The 24,447-nt window shown below is 41.4% G+C and overlaps 1 protein-coding gene across 2 annotated transcripts in view; it reads left to right on the top strand.

Annotated features, from left to right (window-relative positions):
• Positions 1-24,447, top strand: part of DOCK1 (dedicator of cytokinesis 1) — a 538,770-nt gene that overhangs the window by 373,438 nt on the left and 140,885 nt on the right. For both annotated transcript variants that reach the window (XM_034776839.1, XM_034776840.1), the window contains exon 30: positions 21,653-21,731. In XM_034776839.1, coding sequence (XP_034632730.1) covers positions 21,653-21,731 — 79 coding nt within the window. The remainder of the gene's footprint in view (positions 1-21,652; positions 21,732-24,447) is intronic.

Raw genomic sequence — 24,447 nt, 5'->3', positions numbered from 1 at the left:
TCTTCCTGATACCAGATGGTTCAGACATATGGAAATTACATAAAGGTTTGTATCCTAAAATCAGTACGGATATTCATACAGAAGCTACCTACAGTGTAACTTGGCATTATAAACCAACTTTCTAGATGTGGCCATCGAGGGTGAAATTCAGGTCAGAAAGGGTCAAAAGGGACTTCAGTGGTGCATACTCTTTGTGCAGGCCCTTTTCCCAGGGCGAATGTCATCCTAAGCAAATGCATTGCCCCAGTGCCATTGGTTGCATGAAATTAATGGCCGTCTCATTTGTCCTTGCAATGGTTTAGTACCTTCATTTACTCCTGTGGGAATTTTGCGCCACTCAGCAATGCAGAATTTTGCAGAAATTAATGTTTTTTGCGCAGAATTTCTTTTCCTCCCACAGAAATGGGCTGCAATGCTGCTGGCTGCCACTAGGGGCCGCTGAACCCAGTAGAGCCCAGCTTGCATGTAGAAGACACTGTCGGGAGAAGAGGAAAAGAGCTAGAGGGTTCCTGGCAGTTGGAGTTCCCCGTACACCCTGAGAGAAGGAGCGAGTGGTGCACAGGAAACCCAGTGCAAGCTCTGAGGGGTAGTGAGTGGGTGTCTAGGCTGGGTGGGGGACAGGGTGTGGGTCGGATTGCCAAGCATCCAGTTTTCAACCGGAACGCCTGGTTGAAAAGGGATCCTGGCAGCTCCGGTCAGCACCACTGACTGGGCCATTAAAAGTCCGGTCAGCCGTGCAGCAGGGCTAAGGCAGGCTCCGTGCGGCTCCTGGAAGTGGTGGGCATCACCGGCTCCTAGGTGTAGGGGAAGCCATGTGGGCTCTGCGCACTGCCCCTGCCCGGCTCCATAGCTCCCATTGGGTGGGAACCATGGCCAATGGGAGCTTCTTGGGTGGCGTCTGCAGGCGCAGACAGCGCGCAGAGCCTGCAGGCCTCTCCGCCTAGGAGCTGGACAGGCTGGTGGCTTCTGGGAGCCACGAGAAGCTAGGGCAGGCAGGGAGCCTGCCTTAGCCCTGCCACGCTGCAGACCAGGTGCCTCCTGTGTTAAGCGTCGCCCAGCTGGAGCCCACACCCCGAACACCCTCCTGCACCCAACCCCTGCCCCAGGTCAGAACCCCCTCCTGCACCCAAATCCCCTCCCAGAGCCCTCACCTCTACCCCAACCCTGAGCCCCGTCCTGGAGCCCACACCCCATATTCCCTCCCACACTCCAACCCTGGGCCCTAACCCTGAGCCCTGTTCTGCACCCAAACTCCCTCCCAGAGCCCACACCCCCTCCTGTACTCTAATCCACAGTCCAGAGCCTGCTCCTGCACCCTGAACCACTAATTTCTGGCACCACCCCGGAGCCTGCACCCCCCATCTAGAGCCCTTGTCCCCTCCTGCAGCCCAACCCCCTTCCCCAGTCCAGTGAAAGTGAGTAAGGGTGGGGGACAACGAGCAATAGAGGGAGGGGGGATGGAGTGAATGAGGGCAGGGCCTCGGAGAAGGGGCAGGGCAGGGGCGGGGCCTCGGAAAAGGGGCCGGGGGTGAAGTAAGGGTGTTCGCTTTTGTGTGATTAGAAAGTTGGCAACCCAACAGCTGGGCTCTGTGAGGGTGGAGGTGGGGCAGATATCAGGGCAAGGAGGGCCTCCATGGCTGGGCCCTGGGGGGAAGGAGGTATGAGTGACTGGCCCCCCCAAGCTGGGTTCAGGGGGGAAAGGGGCAGAGAAGCAGGAACTGGGTTGTTGTAGGGGTTTCTTTAACTCACTATTCCCGGGGGAAATTTTGTGTTTGTCTGTATTGTTACAGACATACTTGCTGACAGGTATTTTGAAATAAATTACCAAAATAATTGAAACTGGCATGATTATGTAGTGTTATGTTGACAACATTTGCAGAATTTTAAAATATTGTGCGCAGAATTTTTAATTTTTTGGCACAGAATTCCCCCAGGAGTAATTCACAGAGCAGAACTGATTCTGATACAACATTTTTGTCACTTCCTCTTAGTGTGTCTTTCATCTTCTATGCCAGTGCATTGTGGGATTTATGAAATCCCAATCCTACAGTTCCTAGCACTGTTGGAGTTTTGGGGTAATTTCCAAATGCACAGTGCTGCATGTTGGATGGCATTAGGAGAACCAGTGCAGCTGACAAGCTTGTTTCCTCATGTCCACATTTAACAGAAAACATTCTAGATGGCTCTTGTTTTGTACGATTTAAGCTTAAGACTATCCCAAGATGTTGCAGCCGCCCATTATAACCACTTATAACAGTCTTGCAAACTCAGCCACCTGGAGCACAATTTCAAGCTCAAGATGTTCCAATAAATGGTTTCTTGCAATCATATCTACACTGCAGATGCAAAGTAATTTCCAATACTTTTCAAAATGTTTGTTTTAATCAATTTATATTATATTTGGTGGCCAGCAATAAACAATAAAAGGAGATACATTAAAGGTGCTACATATGCATGAGAGATCTTTCAGGACCAGGTTTCATGCTACTGAATTTAGCAGTAAGATTTATCAATCCAAGTAACTTGCTTAAAGAAATTGCCGATCACACCCATTTGGAGACAGTATTTTCTCAACTTTAACTCACAGTCCACTAGAAAATGACTGTGTTACCAGCTGGCACTTTGTAGCTTTGCACTTCAGAAGGCTCTGGAGAGAGATTAGAAAGCTTTGGGGATAAATCTTTTCTGCGTGTGTTTCTTCTTTTGTAGAACAGTTCTTATGTGCCATATACATTTTCAGATATGACAGTCAAAATCTGGAAAGAGAATGGAATTTAATATCTTCCAGCATAAATGCGTAGAAAATTAATTTAAATGTCTTAACCAAATGAAAGTCAGATGTGACATACCCATAATCAAATTTTCACAACTCTATTGGGGACACTCATATAGTGGCATCTAAATTCCCCCTCCAATTATTTCCCTTTCAAAATATATTACATCACCCCGAAGGGCTTGTCTTCACTTAGAACAAAGGCGTGTTCATAATTCAAGTTAGCTAATATGTGGTAACTAACATGAGGTCAAATCCTAGTGAAGACAAGGCAGTTCGTAGTTTTCACATGAGTTAGCAGGTCACGATAAATGCTAAATTCCCCGATAGTCTTTAACTCAACCTACTGACAAATTAAAATTACAGACTGCTTTGTCTTCACTAGGATTTTACCTTGGGTTAGCTAATTGACGAACACACCATTTTTAATAGGGAAGATGTTCTTTCTAAATCTAGAGCCTCAGAAACATATCTAAACTTCCATTTAAATATAGAATGGTCTCTGAAATAACAAACAAATATTCTCATTGAATCAGTTTCATTATCTGGGACACTGAAGGAAACAAAATGGACACTGTGTAGACTCAAGCACGTGGGTTTATTACGCACAGCGCTGGCAGAGTGTCACTTTGCTTATTAGGCTCAGAGACACTGCCAAACAATTGATTACAAAGGATTATATGGATTTTTCATGGTCGGAGGGCAATGACGAGGTGGGTGGTCCTGAGCCCCTGGATAGGTCTAGCAGCAAGACAAGATAAGCACAGTAGCCAATAGTCAAAGATTACATAATGTCTCTGCCCATGTTTTCAGGTTAACAAGTAACATACAATTAGTACACAGGTGTTTTTCTTTAAACAATGTATAAAATATATATGTTGAATTCTGATTTGGGATCCATAGGAATGAGGTAGCCGTTCTGATTGTCCAACAGGTACATATCTGGGGAGTTAAAACAAAAGTACGTGGCAATAGAAATTGTTCTCCATGTTGCTCATTTGTGCTTCTTGCAAACTCCTTTTTTAAAAGAAAAATACATTACTTATAGAAAAAAAACACCCAAAATGTAGATTCATCACAATTTGTACGTTTCTGATAGGGTATGGCTTCAGAATCCTTAACACTGAGGACAAACGGGTACATTTGTCTTTGGTGAATGCTTCTCAGTTTCTCAACCCTCTTTCTACCTTACATCATCCCCACCCTCAAAGGCACTCTGAGCCCTTGCAGCAACCTGATTCCCCCTGCTCAAACACTTCCTTCTCCCTAACATTACCACAACTAATTATCCCTCCTGCCCACAAGACAGGTCCTTTCCTTTACCCCCCCCTCCCCCCCCCCCCCGCCCGACCCCCGCCTATCCCCTATTGCTTGATGTCCTTTGCCCCCAAGGGTTTGTACCAGGACCAGTGCTGTTCAACATGTTCATAAATGATCTGGAAAAAGGGGTGATCAGTGAAGTGGCAAAGTTTGCAGATGATGCTAAATTTCTCAAGGTAGTTAAGTCCAAAACTGACTGTAAAGAGTCACAAGGGGATCTCACAAAACTAAGTGACCAGGCAACAAAATGGCAGATGAAATTCATTGTTGATAAATGTAAAGTAATGTACATATAAAAAGATGGGGTCTAAATTAGCTGTTATCACTCAAGAAAGAGATCTTGAAGTCATCATGGATCGTTCTCTGAAAACATCTGCTCAATGTGCAGTAACAGTCAAAAAAGCTAACAGAATGCTAGGAACTATTAGGAAAGGGATAGATAATAAGGCAGAAATTATAATGACACTATATAAATCACTGGTACTCCTTGAATACTGCATGCAGTTCTGATTGTCCCGTCTCAAGAAAGATATGTTTGAATTGGAAAAAGTAGAGAGAAGGGCAACAACAATTATTAGGGGATATGGAACAGCTTTTACATGAAGAGAGATTAATAAGACTGGGACTGTTGAGCTTGGAAAAGACACAGCTGAGGGGAGATATGATGGAGGTCTATAAAATCATAAATGGTATGGAGAAAGTGGGTAAGGAAGTGTTATTTACTCCTTCACATCACACAAGAATCAGAGGTTACCCAATGAAAATAATAGGCAGCAGGTTTAAAACAAACATAAGGAAGTACTTCTTTATAGAATACACAGTCAACCTATGGAACTTATTGCCATGGGATGTTGTGAAGGCCAAAAGTGTAACTGGATGAAAAAAAGAATTAGATCAGTTCACGTAGTATATTAACCAAGATGGTCAGGGATGCAAGCCCATAGTCTGGGTGTCTCTAAACCTCTGACTGCCAGAAGCTTGGACTAGATTACAAGATGGCACTTATTCTTGCCAAGAAATGTAGCCTGTCCTGCCTCTTTGCTACAGGATAGCACCAACACTGGTGTTAGCCACGGGTTAACAGTTCAAATTAAACCATGTGCAACCAATGCTCTCTGCATGCTAACCAGTATTTCCTCCTCCCCCATGTCTCCTCTTCCTCTCTCGACACACACCAGTGCCTTTTTAAAATGTAATGTTTCTTGTTAAAATATAACAACCAGCCACTGTTTAGATCAAAACAAGCTTATCTAAAGCTGCAGTAAGGTTTTCCACTTTACCAACATTAGTGAGCCATTTAAAGAACGAGCGTTCTCAGACCAACAAAGTAGAACAGTTTGTATGTTTGTATGAACAATTGTATCATTCTCTTCCATTATCTTGGGGGTTGAATCTTTATACCACTTGGGGGGATTTCTTTGTGTATGTATGTGTCTCTCTGCCTGTTTGTCTGTCATAATTGGCCTGAATTTTTCAGGGATGATCGTCTACATTTCTCAGATGGAGACACTGACATACGGCTACGGAAAGTGAAGGAATGAATGGGGCAGGAGTTGTGATACTAGGCAGCATTGCTGAGTGGGGTGTGACCAACTCGTTGCTGGTGCCCCCGTGGCTGCTTTCCTGTGTGGTTAAAAGTATAAAATGAATGGTACCCAGCGGTAAAAGGCCTGAGATTTTGCTGGTGGGCCTTGGGCTCATGGGATATGATGAGACCTTGTGGGCCGAGGTCCCTACCCTTGTTCACCCTCTGTCCCCCTCCTTCAGCCTGAGTCCTGGGAGGTAGGCTGAGGAGAGCCTACCCCACATTATGGGTTGTCTGGTAGGAGCCCTGGACACCTGTACTGGAACCACGTAAATGCCTGGTATAAGAGAGTCTGGGTGATGGACAGGTAGCTCTCCTCCTGTGTGTTTAAGTTTAGTAAACTCTCTGTCCTCATTTCCCTGCTGTTTGCCTCAAAGATCTGGGGCTGAGAACAGAATTATTTTTAGCTAGCTTTCACTGCGAAACTTTTTGCCCATCTGACTTCATGATTAGCTTTACTGTCTTGGTAACAGAGAGAGAGAGAGACCTTTCCAGGGAATTAAATTGCTGCTGAGGCATACCTAATTTATATCTAACAACATTGAAGTGGTGTTAAACTGACCTTTTGACGCCTCCTTCATCTGCAGATTATTCTATTGCACCTTATTAGCACTTTATGATGGACATCTGACAAGGTATTTGAATGCTTGAAAGAATAATGGATGATTTTTTCTAGTTATATTACATGTTTTATTCAGTCATCAGCAATTGCCTTAACAGCTGATTGTAACATTGATGGAAATATCAAATAATTTGGGACATGGAGAAATGATTTCATTGAACGTGTTGTTTTTATCCATAATTATCTTGAGTAAGCTTTACATTTATTCAAGTCTATGTATCGTCAGAAATTTTAAAGTTACAAAATTCTGTGCTGTCAGCAGAAAACCGAGGGAATAGTCTATGAGATATGGCAATGTATTTGAAAACTTCTTGCCAAATTAGAACTCTAGTTAGAACTCTTATGCGTTGTTGAGAACTTTGCCTACAGTTCACATTCCTGCAATGTGCATGAGTTCATTCATTTTTTCAGTTATGTCTCTTTTTAGAACTTAATGTTTCCTCCCAAAGCAGTACACTAGTAAAAACCATCTTTTGCCTTACTGTTTCTAACACTGCAATAACTAGCTGAATTGTACTTTAATATGCGACCTTTGGAATGGTAGTAATTTCTAACAGGTATGATAGAACACAAGTCCAGCAACTCTTAGTATCTTCTTAAAATATAGCTACCTGAATATCCAGCATTTTGATATAGCTCAGCACATTGTACACAACCTTTTTCTTACTTTTATTTTACTCTGTTGCTACGAAATATAAGACAGCTGAACTGAATTCCACTACATTTGACAATTTTGTGGTGATAAATTTTACTAACAAATAATAAATAATAAAATCTGAATCAAACAGCTGAGCTAGAAGGCACGGGTGGTGGGATTTTTGTTTCGTGTGACAGAGCACCACATTGCAATTTTCTTCTTTAAAATTTATTTTTATAGCATCTGTCTTTAAATAAAAAATTGGGTACAGTGTAATCACAAACTGTTAATAAATTGTTGCTAAGTTCCGTACCTCTGCTAAAGTCAAGGCTTGGTCTACACTACAGAGTTAGGTCGATGTAAGGCATCTTATGTCACCTTAATTATGTCAGCGTCTACACTACAGTGCTTCTTCTGCCAAAATAAGACTATGTCTCCACTGCACTTTTGTCGGTAAAACTTCTCTCAGTTAGGGGTGTAAAAAAACACATCCCGACTGACAAAATTTTACTGATGAAAAGCACTAGTGTTGACAGCGCTTTGTCAACGGGACAGCATCTCCCGCCGACAAAGCTAACACCCCTCATTGGGGGAGGTTTTATTTTGTTGGCAGCTGTGCCGCTGTAAGGTATGCAGTGCAGACATAGCCTATACCAACATAATAACTCCACCTCCATGAGAGAGACATAGTGCTTATGTCAGTGTAGTTACTTACATCGGCTGTTGGCTGTCAGCCCTATAAGGGCTAACAGTTGGAGCCCTTCTTCCCCACCCCACCCCACCTGGGGGGCACTGACAACCCGGAGCCCCACTACTGCCTCCCAGTGAGGGACTGAGGGAGAGGAGAGTCCAAGCCCGACTGTCCTTCCTCCCGACCCTCCATCTCTCACCAAGAGGCGACAGTGGAGCTCCCGGCTGTCAGCTCTGGCAGCGGGGCTCACAACGGGAGCGCTCCTTTCCCCCAGGACTGACAGCCTAAACTGTAATCCCAACTATGATCCCCACATCAGGACAGGGGTCAGAGGGTTCTAACTGTGAACCCCCCATGCGCTGACAGCCAGAACCTGAGCTGAAAAGTGAAATAACAGTAGCCATGAAACTGACAAGAATGTCAGTTTCACTGCTGATAGGCTCCCTGCTGTGAAATTGAGCCCCACTACAGTTGGGCTGTCAGGTTGGGGGGGGGGCAGCTCTGAGCTGGCACCCACCTGACAGCTGGAGGGGGCCATCTTTGAGCCCTGTGCCTACAACTTTGTTTTGTAGAATATGAATTTGTTGAAAAAATGTTGGAAAGCCAAACTTACAGTATCACCTTAAAGTGATCCCAGTTTCCTAGTATCATGGCTTTGGCTAACCATTCTTTAAAAGTCACATTTCCATTATAAAACCCTATTTCCAAGCTTTTATGACTCAGTCAGAAAAATTCTCTCTGGAGTGAAATTTAGCATGTCAGGTCACAGTCCATGATTGAATGTTGGTTAAAATTTTGAGGAGAAAACATGTCTTTTCCCCTTATGCTTTCAAAAAGAGCAAAGATACAGATGTCAGACTTCATTTATTTATTTATTTAAATCCCAGAAGTCATCAGAAAGGGACCTCTGGGACACTTGCCCTAAATAAGGAAGTGAGGACAAGTCATTAAAAGAGAAATATCATCCAAAGATTAAGTGTTAAATTGGAATTTTTAAAAAGACAACCAGACTAGAGGTTTTTAAAACTGGCAAAGTTGTTTGGGAGCAAGAAAATCCTTAATATTCATACTTTGCTCCTGCTATTTCAGGGATGTAAAGCACAGTCCATGGAGAGGGTCAAATTGCATTTTTATTTGGGATTTGTGGGCCAGGGATATAAAGTTAGATCCATATACTAAAGTGCTGCCAACTCTTGTGATATTTGGTGTTTTACTTAATGCTTCAGCTCCTGTACACATGAGATCAGATAAGAATCTGGTTTTGTTTGTTTGTTTCTGTTTAAGTAAGTTTCTAGCCTCATAGTTGTGGAGAAAAGCTTGAAAAGACAGATGGCAAACACAAAAATCCAAAATTTATTTAAAATCTCATGATTTTTAAGACTGCATGATGTATTTTAGGGCCTCACTCATGATTTTTAACATTTGTTCTTGGCAGTATTATCCAGGACAATCCACAGATGATCTTGCACTGGCAACAATGGGAGGTTTGCACAAAGATCAAGGACGGGACATAATCCTAATGTAAAAATAGGACTCTAACTTTGTAGGAGATCATAAGTAAAAATGTATGGATTTATGGCTTATTACAACAATCTGTAACCCAGTAACCCCTTTTTTTTATGACTGCAGAGGTGTTAATGGGCCACTTCACCTTGAATAGGCTCTTACAATGTGCATACTACTTATGCTCAACAATATGTTCCTCGGTGTATTTAGTTGTGACACTCTTAAGTACCTTTCCCAGACCTGAAGAAGAGCTCTGTGTAAACTCAAAAGCTTGTCTCTTTCACCAAAAATAAATTGGTCCAATAAAGGATATTACCTCACTCACCCTATCTTTCTAATAAGTAAAAAATGATAGAAAAATAGGGAGAAGTCAAGAAGACAACTAGGAAAAACAAAGATAGGGGCAGGAGCAAAACAGAATTGATGATGGGGATGGGATTACATATTTAGAATGTAGTGGTTTGTCAGAAATGTAGTCACCAAACTACTACATATTTAGGTAATGATCTTCAGAAATCAGATTGGCAATACAATGTGTGCTAAATAAAACCATACAGAGATATTATGAAATGGTGTGTATGTGGATGTTTCAATATGGCTATGGCTGTTAATAATTTATAAGGTGTTGCATAAGAAAGTAACAACTGATAGACTGGGTGTAGGTTTTAGTGTGTATTTTCAGTCCTTTATCAGAGGGGTAGCCGTGTTAGTCTGAATCTGTAAAAAAGCAGCAGAGGGTCCTGTGGCACCTTTGAGACTAACAGAAGTATTGGGAGCATAAGCTTTCGTGGGTAAGAACCTCACTTCTTGCAGCTGAAGAAGTGAGGTTCTTACCCACGAAAGCTTATGCTCCCAATACTTCTGTTAGTCTCAAAGGTGCCACAGGACCCTCTGTTGCTTTTTTCAGTCCTTTGTTATGTGTATTGAGGGTGATAGTCTTGTTGAAAGTGCGTTTGTTAAAGAGGGCATTCATGTATGATGTGGTTGAGTATCTTGATGATTATAAGTTAATGTAACCCATTTCCTTTTTTAAGATAGTTATTTTGTGAGGAAAAGTACTTGAGAATCCTTAATTCTAAATCAACAAAGCAATGTGGGGATTCTATAGGGCTTTTAAAATTAATACATATAAATATAGGTGGAACTGAGAAGAGACCCATGACTAATGAGGGGCTGCGGGGAAGTGGTGGTATAGAACTGATTAAAATATCATATCTCATAGACCAGGGGTGGCCAAACCATGGCTCACGAGCCGCATGCAGTTCTTTTACAGTTAAATTGCGGCTTGCGGAGCCACTCGTGACCCACCCCATTCTCCACATAGCAACCTGGGGTTGGGGGAGCTCAGGGCTTCTTCCCTGCAGGGACTGGGGTCTCAGGGCTTCAGCCCCTTGGGAGGCACCTGCTAGGGCTCGGGGCTTCAGCAGGAGTGGGACTGAAGTCCCAAGCCCTGGCAGACGTGCCCTGCATGGCTGAAGCCCCGAGTCCCAGCCGGTGTGCCCAGCTCTCGAAGCTCTGAAGATTATCATACGCAGCCCGGAGGGTCAGTGAGTTTGGCCACTCCTGTCATAGACTCATAGACTTTAAGGTCAGAAGGGACCATCAAGGTCATCTACTCTGACCTCTAGTCCTCCACATTGCAGGACACAGAACCTCACCCATTTAAAATTCTTTGCACCTGCCTTTAACTCATGCTCCAGCTTCTACATTCTAAGCTTTTCACATGAAGCTGAAGGAACCTTTCAGTCTGAGAATCTTTGAATGCTGAAGGTCTTATTGAAGCTCATTGAAATTAATAACGGGCTTTCCATTGACTTCATTGGGCTTTGAATCAGACCTATGTAGGGAAAGTTTGAGTCAGTTAAAGCATTCTCTTCCTGGAGTGTAGTTTTAAACAGAAGAGATATGTATGATTTTTCCCATTTTCCCTAGCTTAGCTTCACAGACCCACAGCCAGGTTCTGAAACCTGTTTTTGGTTTTAAGCAAGTAAATTCTGCCTTTGATCTGATGTCCCTTGTCAACTCCTTTGTACAGTTGTCTTTGTGTAAAAATTATAAGCATCCACTTGTATATGTTACAACTGGCATATTTGCAAATTGCTGAAGGTGGTTTTCTGCTGATAAATGCATGGGAATAAGCTATACCATTATAAACACCCGTATACTGGTATAACAGCATCCACACTATAGGGTTGTAGTACGTTTTAATACGTTTCTAAACTGGTCCAGTTAAAGCGGTGCAAAAAATGTATGTAGACAAACCCTTAGCTTGGTGCCTAGGCTGGGTCCTTCTGGGTTCGTGGGGGAAAGTCGAGAGAATTGGAAATTCCTATCTCCTCTGCTGCTGTTATTCAGGTGATGGGGGATAGAGCAGAGTGATAGATATGATGGTCTCTCTCGTGCTCTACACGTTGCAGCTCCTCACCCTCGCGTCCCGCCCTGACACCAAATGGCGGGACTATCTAACGCCTGTGGAGGGTGAGGAGCCCCGGTGGGCCAGCCTTTATTCCACCTTAGTCCCAAGGCCCGCCGGGGACATTGGTTGGCGGCTCCTTCACGGAGCCGTGAGCACGGGCGTGTACCTGGCGCGGTTCACCCCTATTCCTGAGGCCTGCCCATTCTGCGGCGTGAGGGAGACCCTGGCGCATGCCTACCTCGAGTGCGCCAGGTTGCAGCCCCTGTTCCGGCTCCTCCAGTACCTCTTGTTGAGGTTCTGGCTGCACTTTTCCCCACACCTGTTCATTTATGCACACTCTATCCGTAGCCCCACTAAGTCGCGAGACCTCCTCGTCAACCTCCTTCTGGCTTTGGCTAAGCTTACCATCTATAATACCAGGGAGAGGATGTTAGACGAGGGGTGCACTGCGACTGTGGGGCCTATTTCCGTACTTCCCTGGTCTCCTGTCTCCGGGCAGAGTTCCACTGGGCAGCGTCCGCTGGCTCCCTCGACACCTTTGAGGAGCAGTGGGCGCTGTCCGGGGTTCTCTGCTCGGTGTCCCCATCCAGTACCCTGATTTTGAACCTTTGACCCTCACTTCACTCCCTGTTTTTTCATTAGTTGTCCCAAGAGATTACTTGGTTCCTGGGTCTAGTGGTCCCTCCCGCTAGGCTGGGGGAGGGGCCTTTAGAAGTGGGCGGGTCAGCCCGCCCGCCTCCCGGTTGCTACCAATAAGGCTCTGGGGAGTGCCGGGGACTGCCACAAGCCTCATGTGATTGCTTCCACAACAGCAGAGATACCTCCATGTGGTTTCCCACTTTCCGTGGTTTCCCATTCTCCAACCTATGACAACAAAGATATCAGTGAGCAACTTTTTATCATAAAACTTGGATGCTGCTAATACATGTAAATATTTAATACTGCATCAGATCAGTACATCTTTTGTCCACGTTCATGGCAAGGTAATCAGAGAATCAATGTACTGCGTACATTGCCATGAATAAAACCATTATACAGTAGTATATTAAAATATGGGTTTTAATAGAGCTTTTTTATATCTGAAGTAAAAAGTTGCTCAAAATTAAGTGTGCTTCATAAAGCCGATTAAATTATTCACACTTTATTGATTTTTAGAATTTCTAAGCTTACTGAAAAGAAAAAAAATATTGAAATTAAAAACAATAGTTTTTACTTGTATTTATATGTGATTGTAGCCGTTCAAGGAAAAGAGTATGCTATGCTTTAGTGAGATTCTGGTCACTCTTATTTATTTTGCTCTAGTTTCATCTGAAGTGTACCAAAAAAGGAGGTATCTGACTTTTAGGGCTTGTCCACATTACCTGCTGGATCAATGGGCAGCGATTGATCCAGCGGGGGTCGATTTATCGCGTCTAGTCTAGACGCGATAAATCAACTGCCGAGCGCTCTCCCATCGACTCTGGTACTCCACCAGGGCAAGAGGCACAGGCAGAATCGACGGGTGAGCATCAAACATCGACTTACCGCAGTGAAGAGACCGCAGAAAGTAGATCTAAGTACGTCGACTTCAGCTACATTATTCACATAGCTGAAGTTGCATAACTTAGATCGAACCCCACCCTCCGCCCCAGTGTAGACCATGCCTTATCTATTGAATCGTCTGACTTCCAAAGATGCCAAAGCTCAAAAGTCAAAGGTTGATGTTGAACTGGAAGGTTGGTCAGCTGAAATAAAGCATTCATTATCCTTCCATCTAACTTAATTGGTGACCTCATAACAGTGCCTTTTGTAACCTGATTTTAAACTCCCTCTTCATTCACAGAATTCTCAAGTAGACCCAAATAGTAAAAAGGCTGAGTCCATGTATGGTTATTTGGATAATTGTGCTATAGTGATTGAATCTGTCACTCTTTTTTTCACTATCTAGAAGAGGTGGTGTCATTTTGGGTAACCATTTTTTATTGAAAGAGGAGTATTTGCATCTTGACTTGTTTTAATATCAGAAATACTGCAATATGTTGAGCTTTCCAATTTAATTGTGAATCCCAAACTATATCTAACTAAATAATCTGCAGTGACTAATGTCCTCTATGAATTAGCTTTGTCCTTTTTATGCAATGTCTGTATGAAGATTATGATTTGCTCACATTTTTGGTGGGTTTGACATGTGTGTGACAGAGAGTGAATTAGATGTTTTACACTCTTAAGGCATTATGTGACTTATGCTCTTTCCCCCTACACTCGTGCAAACCCCATGGGATAAAAGGGACTGACTGAAGAGAAGGCAGATCATAAGGACTTTTTAAAACCTTGGTGATTAAGCAAGTCAGGGCACCCTGAATGAATGTAAAAGAGAATGGAAGAAGAGAAGGATGACATTACTAAATAAAGAAAAAAACCCACGCAGAGATGAATTGTGTGCCAAACCTCCAATCGCTTTGCTTGGAAGCTGCATCTTTTTACCTATCCTTCATCTATATTTTTGTCTTTTAAGCAGATTTTGCATTCTGATACACGTAGGCGTCCCCCTGGGATCCAGGGAACTATGTATGGGTGCAAGGATCTTTCCGCATGCATCAAGTGGCAAATTCATTTTAAAGTTCTTTGGGGCCGGGGCCTCTCTTAGTTTATATCCAAACCACCTAACACACTTTGGACATGATAAATGATGAATAACTACATAAAAACATAAGAGCTGCTGTATTGGGTCTGAGCATGGTCCAGCTTCCCCAGTATCCTGTCTCTGACAGTGGCCCATATCAGAGCTTCAAGGAGAATATACAGAACAGGGCAATTATGAAGTGATCTACCCTGTCTTCCATTCCTGGCTTCTGGTAGCCAAAGATTTAAGCTTGCGTCCCTGGCCACCGTGGCTACCAGCCATTGATGGGATTTATCTGCCATGAACGTATTCAGTTCTTTTTTGAGCTCAATTATACTTTTGTCCATCACAACATTCCATGGCAATGAGTTCCACAGGTTAGCTTTGGGTGAAAAAGTGCTTCCTCTTGTTTGTATTAAACCTGCTGCCTATTCATTTCATTGGGTGACCCAATGAATCATAGAAGATTAGGGTTGGAAGGACCTCAGGAGGTTATCTAGTCCAACCCCCTGCTCAAAGCAGGAATAACACTAACTAAATCATCCCATTTAGCTTCTCTATGGAGAACATTTTTCTATTCATTTGATCCACACAATTCATGATTTTATAGACCTCTATCAGATCCTCCGCTTAATTGTCTCTTTTCTAAGCTGAAGTGTCCTATCTGTTTAGTCTGTCCTCGTATGGAAGCCGTTCCATACCGTTAATCAACTTTATTGCCCTTCTTCAAACTTTTTCCACTTCCACTATATCCTTTCTGGGATGACCACAACTTAACACAATATCCAAGGTATGGGCACACCATGGGTTCATATAGTGATGTGATATGATATTTTCTGTCTTATTTTGTATCCCTTTCCTAATTGTTCCTAACATATGGTTAGCCTTTTTGAGAGCAGAAGTTTTCCGAAACTGTTCACAGTGACTGCATGATCTTTTTCTTTTTAATAACAGATTGATTGCAAACAGTTTGTATGTATTCGGAGCTCAATATTCGAAATTCAGGTTGTTGGTTAGTTGAAATTGGTCACATAAATCACATAATTTTTTGTATTGTTTCTGATTCCTGATCAGATAAGTGTAACTCATAAAATCAGGAGGTCTTGAAGAAGGCAGTGAAGCATTAACACTCTCAGGGAGCTGTAGCAATCCATGGAGAAGAGAACAGACAAGCAGAATTAGGGATTTTTTTTAGAAAATTATTAACTTTTTCCTTTCTAGCTCACACAGACTCTACCTGAGACATGAGTCCTAGAAGAATTAGGATACTGTAAAAAAGCACTGTATTGGTGCAGAATTGCAAGTTAATTTTCCACATCACATTCACACAAAGTAATTGCACGTGTATTCATGGTCCTAGCTGTGACATCTGTGGTCAGATCCTTGTCTGGCTTATTTAATTGCCTCTCTACTAAGGCTGTCTTCAGGGGTTTTGGAGAATGAAGTCCTAATATACCATTGCAATTTTATGACCTGTATTTGTGTAAGTCTATTGCAAAATTGATTTACACCTAGGTAAAACAGAAGTAATGCAGTGGTGAATAAGGGCCCCCGGTGACCCTACTGTACCAAATAGCATTCCACCCTATGCAATAGATCACTTCTGTTGTGAACACTTTCACTTTTTGTGAGCATTCATGCATCACATACATTGATGAATGCATTGTGAAAAACAAACACATGTGAGTATGACTGAAGCAAATTCATTTTATGGTCAGCCAAAATACACCTGGAAATATTTGGCAGAATTCGACTATCCTCTACCCCATACCAAGTTTAATAAGAAACAAAATTTACCTTTGGTTTCAGTATTTCTACTCAAAGTTAGATCTTTTCCTCCTTTTATCAGATAATGTATCATCAAAAATGTTGTGTTTTATTGGCACCAAACAGTCAGTAACAGACATGCTAGAAAGTGCTGTGGGCTTGATTGTAACAAATGTCATTTTAGTAACTTTAATTGTGCCAGGAGGCTATAGCAGTTAAATTGGTTTCAGATTATTCCCCTTTCTAACTTCCCCTTTCCTCAATTAACTCGTAATTATTCACGGTGGATGTTACTTTTATTGCAATGCAGATATTGCTTTTCATTATGCGGTACTGTATTCTGGAATAGTTTTATGCTAAATATCTGACATCATCATCCCTCAGCTATACCACAGTAAAGATTCAGTCAGTATTTCCGTCTTGAATTGAAGAGCTCCAGTTTTGAGCCAAAAACAGACATTTTGACATAATTCCATTTAATGAATGAATGCTCTAGAAGTTTTGGTTTTGTTCCAATGTGGAACAAACACAAATTTTGAAATTTTGAAAGTTGCCTTGAAATGGAATTGTCATTTTCCAGACAGCTCTAGTCCTTTAATAGTTGCTGCAGCAGCTCTCTTTTGCAGTTCCTTGGCAGGCATCCTAAGATCTCTGGGCTTTGTCTGACATCAGCCGAAGAAATCCTACTTCCAAAAAGGGTGTTGGCATAGCAGAAAATGGCAACATTTTAATAAATAAATAAGGAGGTGGCTGAGGAGAAAGAAGTTAATATGGTAACAGGATCAAAGGCTAAGACAATCCAATTGAGACACGACGGCAAGAAGATTAGTCAGTTTTGAACTGGTCAATACTTGAGGTCAGGGGATGGGACACAAAACAAAATGCCAGATACAAGGGCAGTAGGTCTCAATTATGTACAGTACTTGCTTACATGCAACTTGTTCCAGTTTAATTACAGGGGACCCCTGTGTGGACACAGTTACTGTTTTACAACTGGTTGCCCTTAGGGCAAGCTAGACCAATATAAACCAAGTTTAAATAGACTTAAGTGTGTCTAAACACAAAGTTGTACCAATTTAGCTAAATTGATTAAAAATAACACTGGTGTAAGTCTGTGGGTAGACCAGATCTAAATTTACTTCTCTCTCTCCCTCCCTCATTCTCTCTCAGTTGGCTGGTATTTTGGCCAAGATGATTTTATATATGTATAAAGTCTGTCTAGACCCACATTTGATAAAGATACACACTTACGTATAGTGTGAAGCTTAACTTTCACATTTTATGTCTCTTATTTTAAATTTTCTACCTTAATGGAAAAAATAACCTTAAATGTCCTATTTTTAGCTTAAAACTTAACGTTTTTGTTTACTGCGAGCCATTTTTGTGTTTGTGTACAAAAACATTTGTCAGCAAACAAAAGCAAACTCATTTACAATTTTACAAAAAAGCAAAGAGTGGTATCAAAGAGACAGGCTGGAGCAAGCAATATAGTTAAGGTTGCAACTTTACTTCATTATAGCCACTATTTTCATTTGCTTCTAAGTTGTTTTTTTGTTTTGTTTTTTTAAGTTTCCTTTTTTTTTTCCTCAGTCCAAAGGCTGATTTACTTTTGAAAAGTTTGAAATAAATCCATTCTATTATTTGTGAACAGGAGATGCTTGAATGTCCTGCAGAAGAAAAGTTGGAGCCAATGAGGAGAATCAGTCATTGGGAGACATGGGATACAGTCCTAGTCCATTAAAGCTAATGGAAAAACTCCAGTTGATTTCAGAGAGGCCTGAAAGTCAGTCAGGGTCATAAAGAAAGGTCTTTTGTATGTGCTTTGGATCAGCTGAAATGGGAAAGGAATGAGAATGAGGAAAGTCAGAGGGGAGTGGTTTGCATTAATCTCAATTACAGATTACCAGAGCTTTGTTCGTAGTGATGAGGGAGAGGCAGGGTTAATAGTTTTGTTGTTTCTTTTTTTAAAAAATAAAAAAAAAAAAAATACTTTCACATTCTGAAGGTAAGAGTCAAAGCCACAAAAGCAAGGAAATATTCAAGTTCTTGCCTTGTCCTCCTTTGGTCCCTTCATTAGCTTCCCATCAACTACCAGCACAAGTTTACACTGCTATACTACCTTGCCACTTCACCCCTCGCACACATAGACCTGTTTCCATCCATGACCATTCTTCTGACCAGGCCACCTGATGAACTCCCCCTTTGTGTCCTCACTTCACTCACTTCTTCTGGCCTGCTTCTATGATGCTCCTCCCTGATCCTCTCTGCCGTGCCTCCATCCTCTTCTTCTAGACCCTCTAGAAACACACTTCTTCCAGGATAGCTTTACCCTATGTGATGGAACTACATGGAGTGTGCCCCATTCCACTGATGAGTCACACTGCCTTGTATTGTTCCCCTCTGTGTCTGCACATGGTAATGTGCCCAGGAAGGACCTAGCCTTATTTTTCTGTCTAAAATGCCTAATGCATTTTGAGCTCTCTACAAATTAGAAATAATAATAAGTTCAGAGTTAAGAGCAAAGCTTGAACTCCTGGATATCACAAGGATGTCTTTGACATTAGAGAGCAAATTTCGGGCCTTTGCTGTTTTTGTAACATTATCATTAAGAAACCAGCCTGAATAAAGACTCCAGATCCAAATACTCCATATTCAGCTCATGGAAGTGATCTTGCTTCTATAATGGAGTGAATTAAATTCCAAGATATGAACTCAACCCCAGTGCACCCTTCCACTCAACACAATATTAATCACTATCCAGTTCTGAATTGTGGAGCTTGGACTCGCGTAACTGATGACACGTAACTCACTCTGATAATGTCCGGACCATTGATTTATGTAGCAAAGGTGTTTTAACATTTCTTTGCAACCTCATACACAGCTCTACAAAAGCTTTTCGTCTAAAGTGTTTTCCTTTCAATTTTTTTCTGGTTTGACATCTGTTGGGAACTAAAGTGTGACTTATAATAAAATAGTTTTACCAAAAAGGCTGTGTCTACACAAGCTGCACCTTCCAAACAGAAAACCCCTTTTTTTTCTAGTAGGATTACTGATTAACATTAAATAGTTCTGACACCATAAGTGAATGTTTACTCTGGTATGAATGAACTGTAGGAAGTAATTTATGTGTATTATTGTGCATCGCAAACAGACCTGTTTGCTACATAGATTATGCTGTTCTTTTTAGCCCTGATCTTGCAAGTTATATTGAATTCAGTGAGGCTCTGCATGAGTATATGGGTTCATTTGCACATTGTTACTTGTAGGATTGGGGCCTTGATCTTTCCCATCACCTAATTTATTTGGTAGTTTACTCATAAATATATATTTTATAGACAATATTTGTTATCCTTACAGCTCCAATACACAAACAATAATACAAAATGCACAACTTTCTAATTTAAAGTTTATATACAGTCAAGTGTGTGTGTGTGTATATATATATGTGTGTGTATATATATATATATATATACTTAAAAAACCAATTTGTTGCTTTTCAGTAGTCAATTTGTTTGTTCATTATTCATAATTGTTATGTACTAGAATCAGCATAGAGTAAAATATGAACCTTAAATTTTTAAGAAAATATTTGTCTGTAAAGTCCTCAAATTTTTCCAAAGCTTAATTAGATGGATCACATTGAATCCATTATGGCGATATCTTGAGGCAACATAATTAAATTATTTGGAAAGGTAATCAGTCTTTGCATATATCACAGCAGAGTAATTGAATCACTGTAAGATCTAAATATATATTATGTGTGTCTCCGGTTTTCTTTTCAATGTACACTAAATTCATCCCACTTGTAAAATCCATTAAATAAATTGGTCCCAAAACGTATATGCTGACAAAGATTGCTAATGCAGACATACATGTTTGTGCAAACCCTCCAGTGCATGTGTGCATGCTAGGGTTGCACATACATATATTTGTGTGTTTTTTGAGAAGTGCTAGGGTCGGGGCGGCTCTGTTTTTTGCCGTCCCAAGCATGGCAGTCAGGTAGCCTTCGGCGGCATGCCTGCAGGCAGTCCACTGCTCACGCGGATTCAGCGGCGTTTCTGCGGGTGATCTGCCAGTCTCGCACCTTCGCCGTACCCGCTGCCGAATTACCACCAAAGCCGCGGGACCGGCTGCCTCACTGCCGCCCTCATGATGACCGACATGCCGCTTCTTCTCCCCCCCTGGCTTGCCGCCCCAGGCACGAGCTTGCTGTGCTGGTGTCTGGAGCCGTCCCTGGCTAGGGTCATACTGCAAAATGTGTACATATAAAAAGGGGAGAAGAAGAGTTTAGTGTAAGACCAAAGAAGAATAACAAAAGTAATTTTGTACTTTATTCTACTATTAAAGATTATTAGGCAAATGGAATATCACTCTAGTTTTTAGACTCCGTAATAAGACTCTCTCCCATACACCGTCATACATTTTCTTTAAATTTCTAAGTAACAGTGCTACAGCAGGTATCTGGTCTGTCTATCATGTATAGGTATTTGTACCATGCTCATCACAATGGTATTATCAGAATGTCTTAAGAAATTAAGTAAATGCAAGCAGGTAGTCTATATATATATAGAAACTCCTTTCCTATCTTGCTGTGTACATGCACCTGGGGGATTGTTTCCCTTAATTGTGAGAGAAATGTGGCAAAGACAGGGGGATCTTCCATTTTGTTCAAATGTAGATAAGACTCTTAATTCCTGTGAAAGATATTTCCAGCTGCCAATACATCTTGTGTCCCTAACTTCAGTGTCTTAAATTTTCTGTTGCTTGCTGTTGAAATCTAGAAAAGGTAATTAAGTTTATTATCTGTATCCTAATGTGGATTCTACTTTTACAGATTGCTATTGTGCAAAAAGAGAGGCCATTAGAAAAAGGCATTGTGACTGGTCTTGATTATTGCACATGCCTTGAAAAGTAATAAAATCTACAGTATGTACAGTCTGCTCAGAAGTCATGTTCCTTTGCCCAGGGTTTAGCTTGACAGTCTAATAGCATCAATTAAGCAATTTACAGATGGAAGATAATGCTTGTCTCAAAAGTAGAGACCAGGAGGCTAAAGAATAATATGTTTTATTCTTTGACACCAAGAATATGTAGAGACCTACTTATCCTACTTCAACGCTTTTTATTTTTAAAGCTTCTCAAAACAACACCTGCTACTATTTGAGAAGTTCTTGTTTTAGAAAAGTAGTAAATTGATACAGGTCCTAATTTATCATTTTAAAGCAGAGCATAGGACTAGACAACTTCAAAACATTTTTCTCAAGCACAACATATGTACTTTGGGCCACTGGCCCATAAGTAAGATGGTGAATGGTTGATAATTAGTTTACAATGTGTCTTGCCTGAACTAATAGTTAAGATACAGTTTAATGCTAAATATATAACATTAAGACACTGGGACTTTAAAAAGTAATTAATTTGCACTTTTTGTTAATGAAATGAATTTTTAATGTTCACTTGATTATCTTGTGGTATTTTAAAGAGAAGTGATTTTATCCAAAACATTGCTTCTGTTTCTTTTATTCTGCATATGCTAATTTACATGATTAATTTTGAGAACATCTGCATATAATTCTGTATGCTTAACAGTGGTGAGATCACACTGCTTTTCAAATAACTGCTACAGCTTTCACTTTCCAGATAGTCTCAGATTTGTATCTAATTGCGATGCCAAATTTACAAAGGTGCCAAAGTATAAGTGTGTAATTATGTAATTTTCTCTTGATCTTTCAGAGTCTTCCTGCGAGCAATTAATCAGTATGCAGATATGCTAAACAAAAAATTTCTTGACCAAGCCAACTTTGAGTTACAGGTAAGAGAAAATATAAACAGTATATTTGGTACTAATGTTAATGTTTTAATAAATTTCAGGTACAAACCAATAGTTTTGATATATCTATTTGTTGTTATGCATCTCTTCCTTGCAGTGTGAACGCTGAATTTATGCAATGTCTTCTGTGACATGCTAAACTAAACAAATAACCCAAACAGCTCTGTACTTTGAGGAAACTGGCATCCAGATCCAAATGTCATGGCCTGTCCCCGCTCTTTCTGGAGCCAGGTTGAGCCAAAAGCCTGGATTTGAATAGCAATGATTTTTGAGATTAAGAGCCAGATTAAGACATTCCAGGGCTTTAGACACGGGAACAAGGGAGGTAGGTTCCCTCTCCCCTCCGAAGAAATAGGGGTGGCAGCAGATTCTTATCACCCCTGGAGAAGGAGGGGTGGCAGCACATAGGGCTTCTTGCTACTTACCCCAGCAGCTGAGGTGTATCTCCTTGGGCAGATAGCACTCCCTTTCCTCCTGCCATGCACAGCATTATCTGCTGGTGTTGTGTTGGTGGGGTAGCCCAGAACAGTCAGTCTTGGAGTTAGCACTCCATTGAAGTGCATGGAGTAGGTCCCCGTTTTAGAGCCATTGTTTCAGGCTGTCTGCAGACTCAGATAGATATGTCAGCGTCAGTCACACAAATTTCAAACTTTTCTTCCCAATCATGAGGACAAGAAACTTACTTGCAAAAATAAAAGATGCTATTTTGATCTAATCACATGATTCCAGGAGCTGGGGAATTAGGCACAAGCCTATAATGCCTATACCATAACCACTAGTCCTGTTTGAGAAAATGTTTAAACATCCAGATGCAAACTTTGCAACTCAGGCCCGTCTGAAATCTAAACTACAACAGGATCCTATTAAATTTAAAAATAATTCAGTTTTTGAGATGATTATAAAAAAATTTAATGAGTCAAACTGTCAGGTGAGTATGAGAAGTATGGGCCAGGGGCTCAAAAACTGGGGATGTAGTTGCATTCCTCAATTAAGGATGGAAGCATTGTAGGCTATATTCTGATTTAGAGGTGTCCTGTTGGGTCTCTAAAATATCATCTGAGGGCTGCAAACTTTCAGATTTAGGGGCCCTCTGACTTTGGCACAAAGCTGCATCTTCCTTTCCATTTAGATGTGTATTTGTGGAAACAATGACTGATTTAGAAATAGCATCAGACATTGATAGATTCATTGACTAAGTCCAGAAGGGATTGTGATCATCTAGCCAGACCTCCTGTACAACACAGGCCATATGACTTAATTGAATTATTTTGTGTTTGAACTGGAACATATCTGTTTAGAAAAACAGCGCATCTTCATTTAAAAAATGCAAGTGATGGGAAATCCACCACAGTTCTTGGTAAATTGTTCCAATGGTTAATTACCCTCACTTAAAAAGTTGCTGTTTATTTTCAATCTGGATTTGTCTAGCTTCAACTTCCTGCAAGTAGATCTTGTTGTACTTTTGTCTGCTAGACTGAAGAGTCCATTATCAAATTGTTGTTCCCCATGAAGGTGTCCCTGCCAGCAGGTATATGGGATCTTGGGGAGCAATTACCACACAGGTGGGGTGCCAATTAATTTCTTTATTAAAGGAAAAAGGAAGTGGTGGGAATTTAACAATGAAATACGATGGGATGGGGTGTATAGGGTATTTACAATAGACAATGATGGGGGGGGTTCTTCTAGTAAATGGGATGGGGGTTTCAATGGTGGGGTACAATACAGTGGGGTACAATACAGTTGGTAACCAATTAACACTGAAGTATAAATGTAACAGGTAGCTAACAATTTCTATGTAAAGAGTGTGTCACAGCAGCATATAACCAACTAACAGGATGGGTAAAATGGGTTAAATAACCAACAACTTTAGGTAAAAATGTGTCACAGTGGTGTAAATGTAAAATGTGAGGTGTGTTAGAGAGAAAAGGGGTAACCAATGGGGTTTTATGCTAGAAAGAGAGAGAGAGCAGACAGGCTGTAAGTTTAAACAGCAGAGAGGAAGAGAGAGAGAGAGAAAGAAAGTGGTAGAGAAGTGAGGTTGGGGGATGGGGAAAGAGGAGCACATGGTGGAGGGAGATTTAAACTCAGGGAGACACAGGACAGACAGGCTGCAAGTTTAAACAGCAGAGAGACAATTATACAAAACACAGCAAAATCTTATCTATGATTTAACTTAACCAAAACTACACAAATTAGCAAGTAACAAAACACAGTGCAACAATTCTTTAAGCCTAACTTACAGGGTACAATGCAAGCAATTTTCTAAACCTAACTTAACTACAGCTATGCAAAATGAAATTAAACTTATCTAGACTAAAGGACAAAATCTAACCTAATGGGTGCACCTTATACTAGGGGTAGTTCCAGAGGGCAGAGTGGTGTGTGCCCAGGATACAGCTCCAAGGGGGGAGGGGGATTTAACTAGTGGTGGCTGCAAGCTGGCAGCCCAGGATACAGTCCAGGAAGGCACAGGCTTATTTCTAGAAGCAAAGGTGCTGCAAAGCAAGAAACAGATTACAGATACAGACCAAGGAGTTTAAGAGAGGTTTTAAGACACAGACCAAGGTTAGGGTTACCATACGTCCGGATTTTCCCGGACATGTCCGGCTTTTGGGGGGCTCAAATCCCCGTCCGGGGGGAAATCCCCAAAAGCCGGGCATGTCCGGGAAAATCGGGAGGTCAGCCGGGCCGGCGGGGA

The sequence above is a fragment of the Trachemys scripta genome, chromosome 7, assembly GCF_013100865.1.
Source record: "Trachemys scripta elegans isolate TJP31775 chromosome 7, CAS_Tse_1.0, whole genome shotgun sequence".
Taxonomy (NCBI): domain Eukaryota; kingdom Metazoa; phylum Chordata; order Testudines; family Emydidae; genus Trachemys; species Trachemys scripta.
The sequence above is the reverse complement of the archived record's forward strand: the minus strand, read 5'-3'. Positions and strand labels throughout refer to the sequence as shown.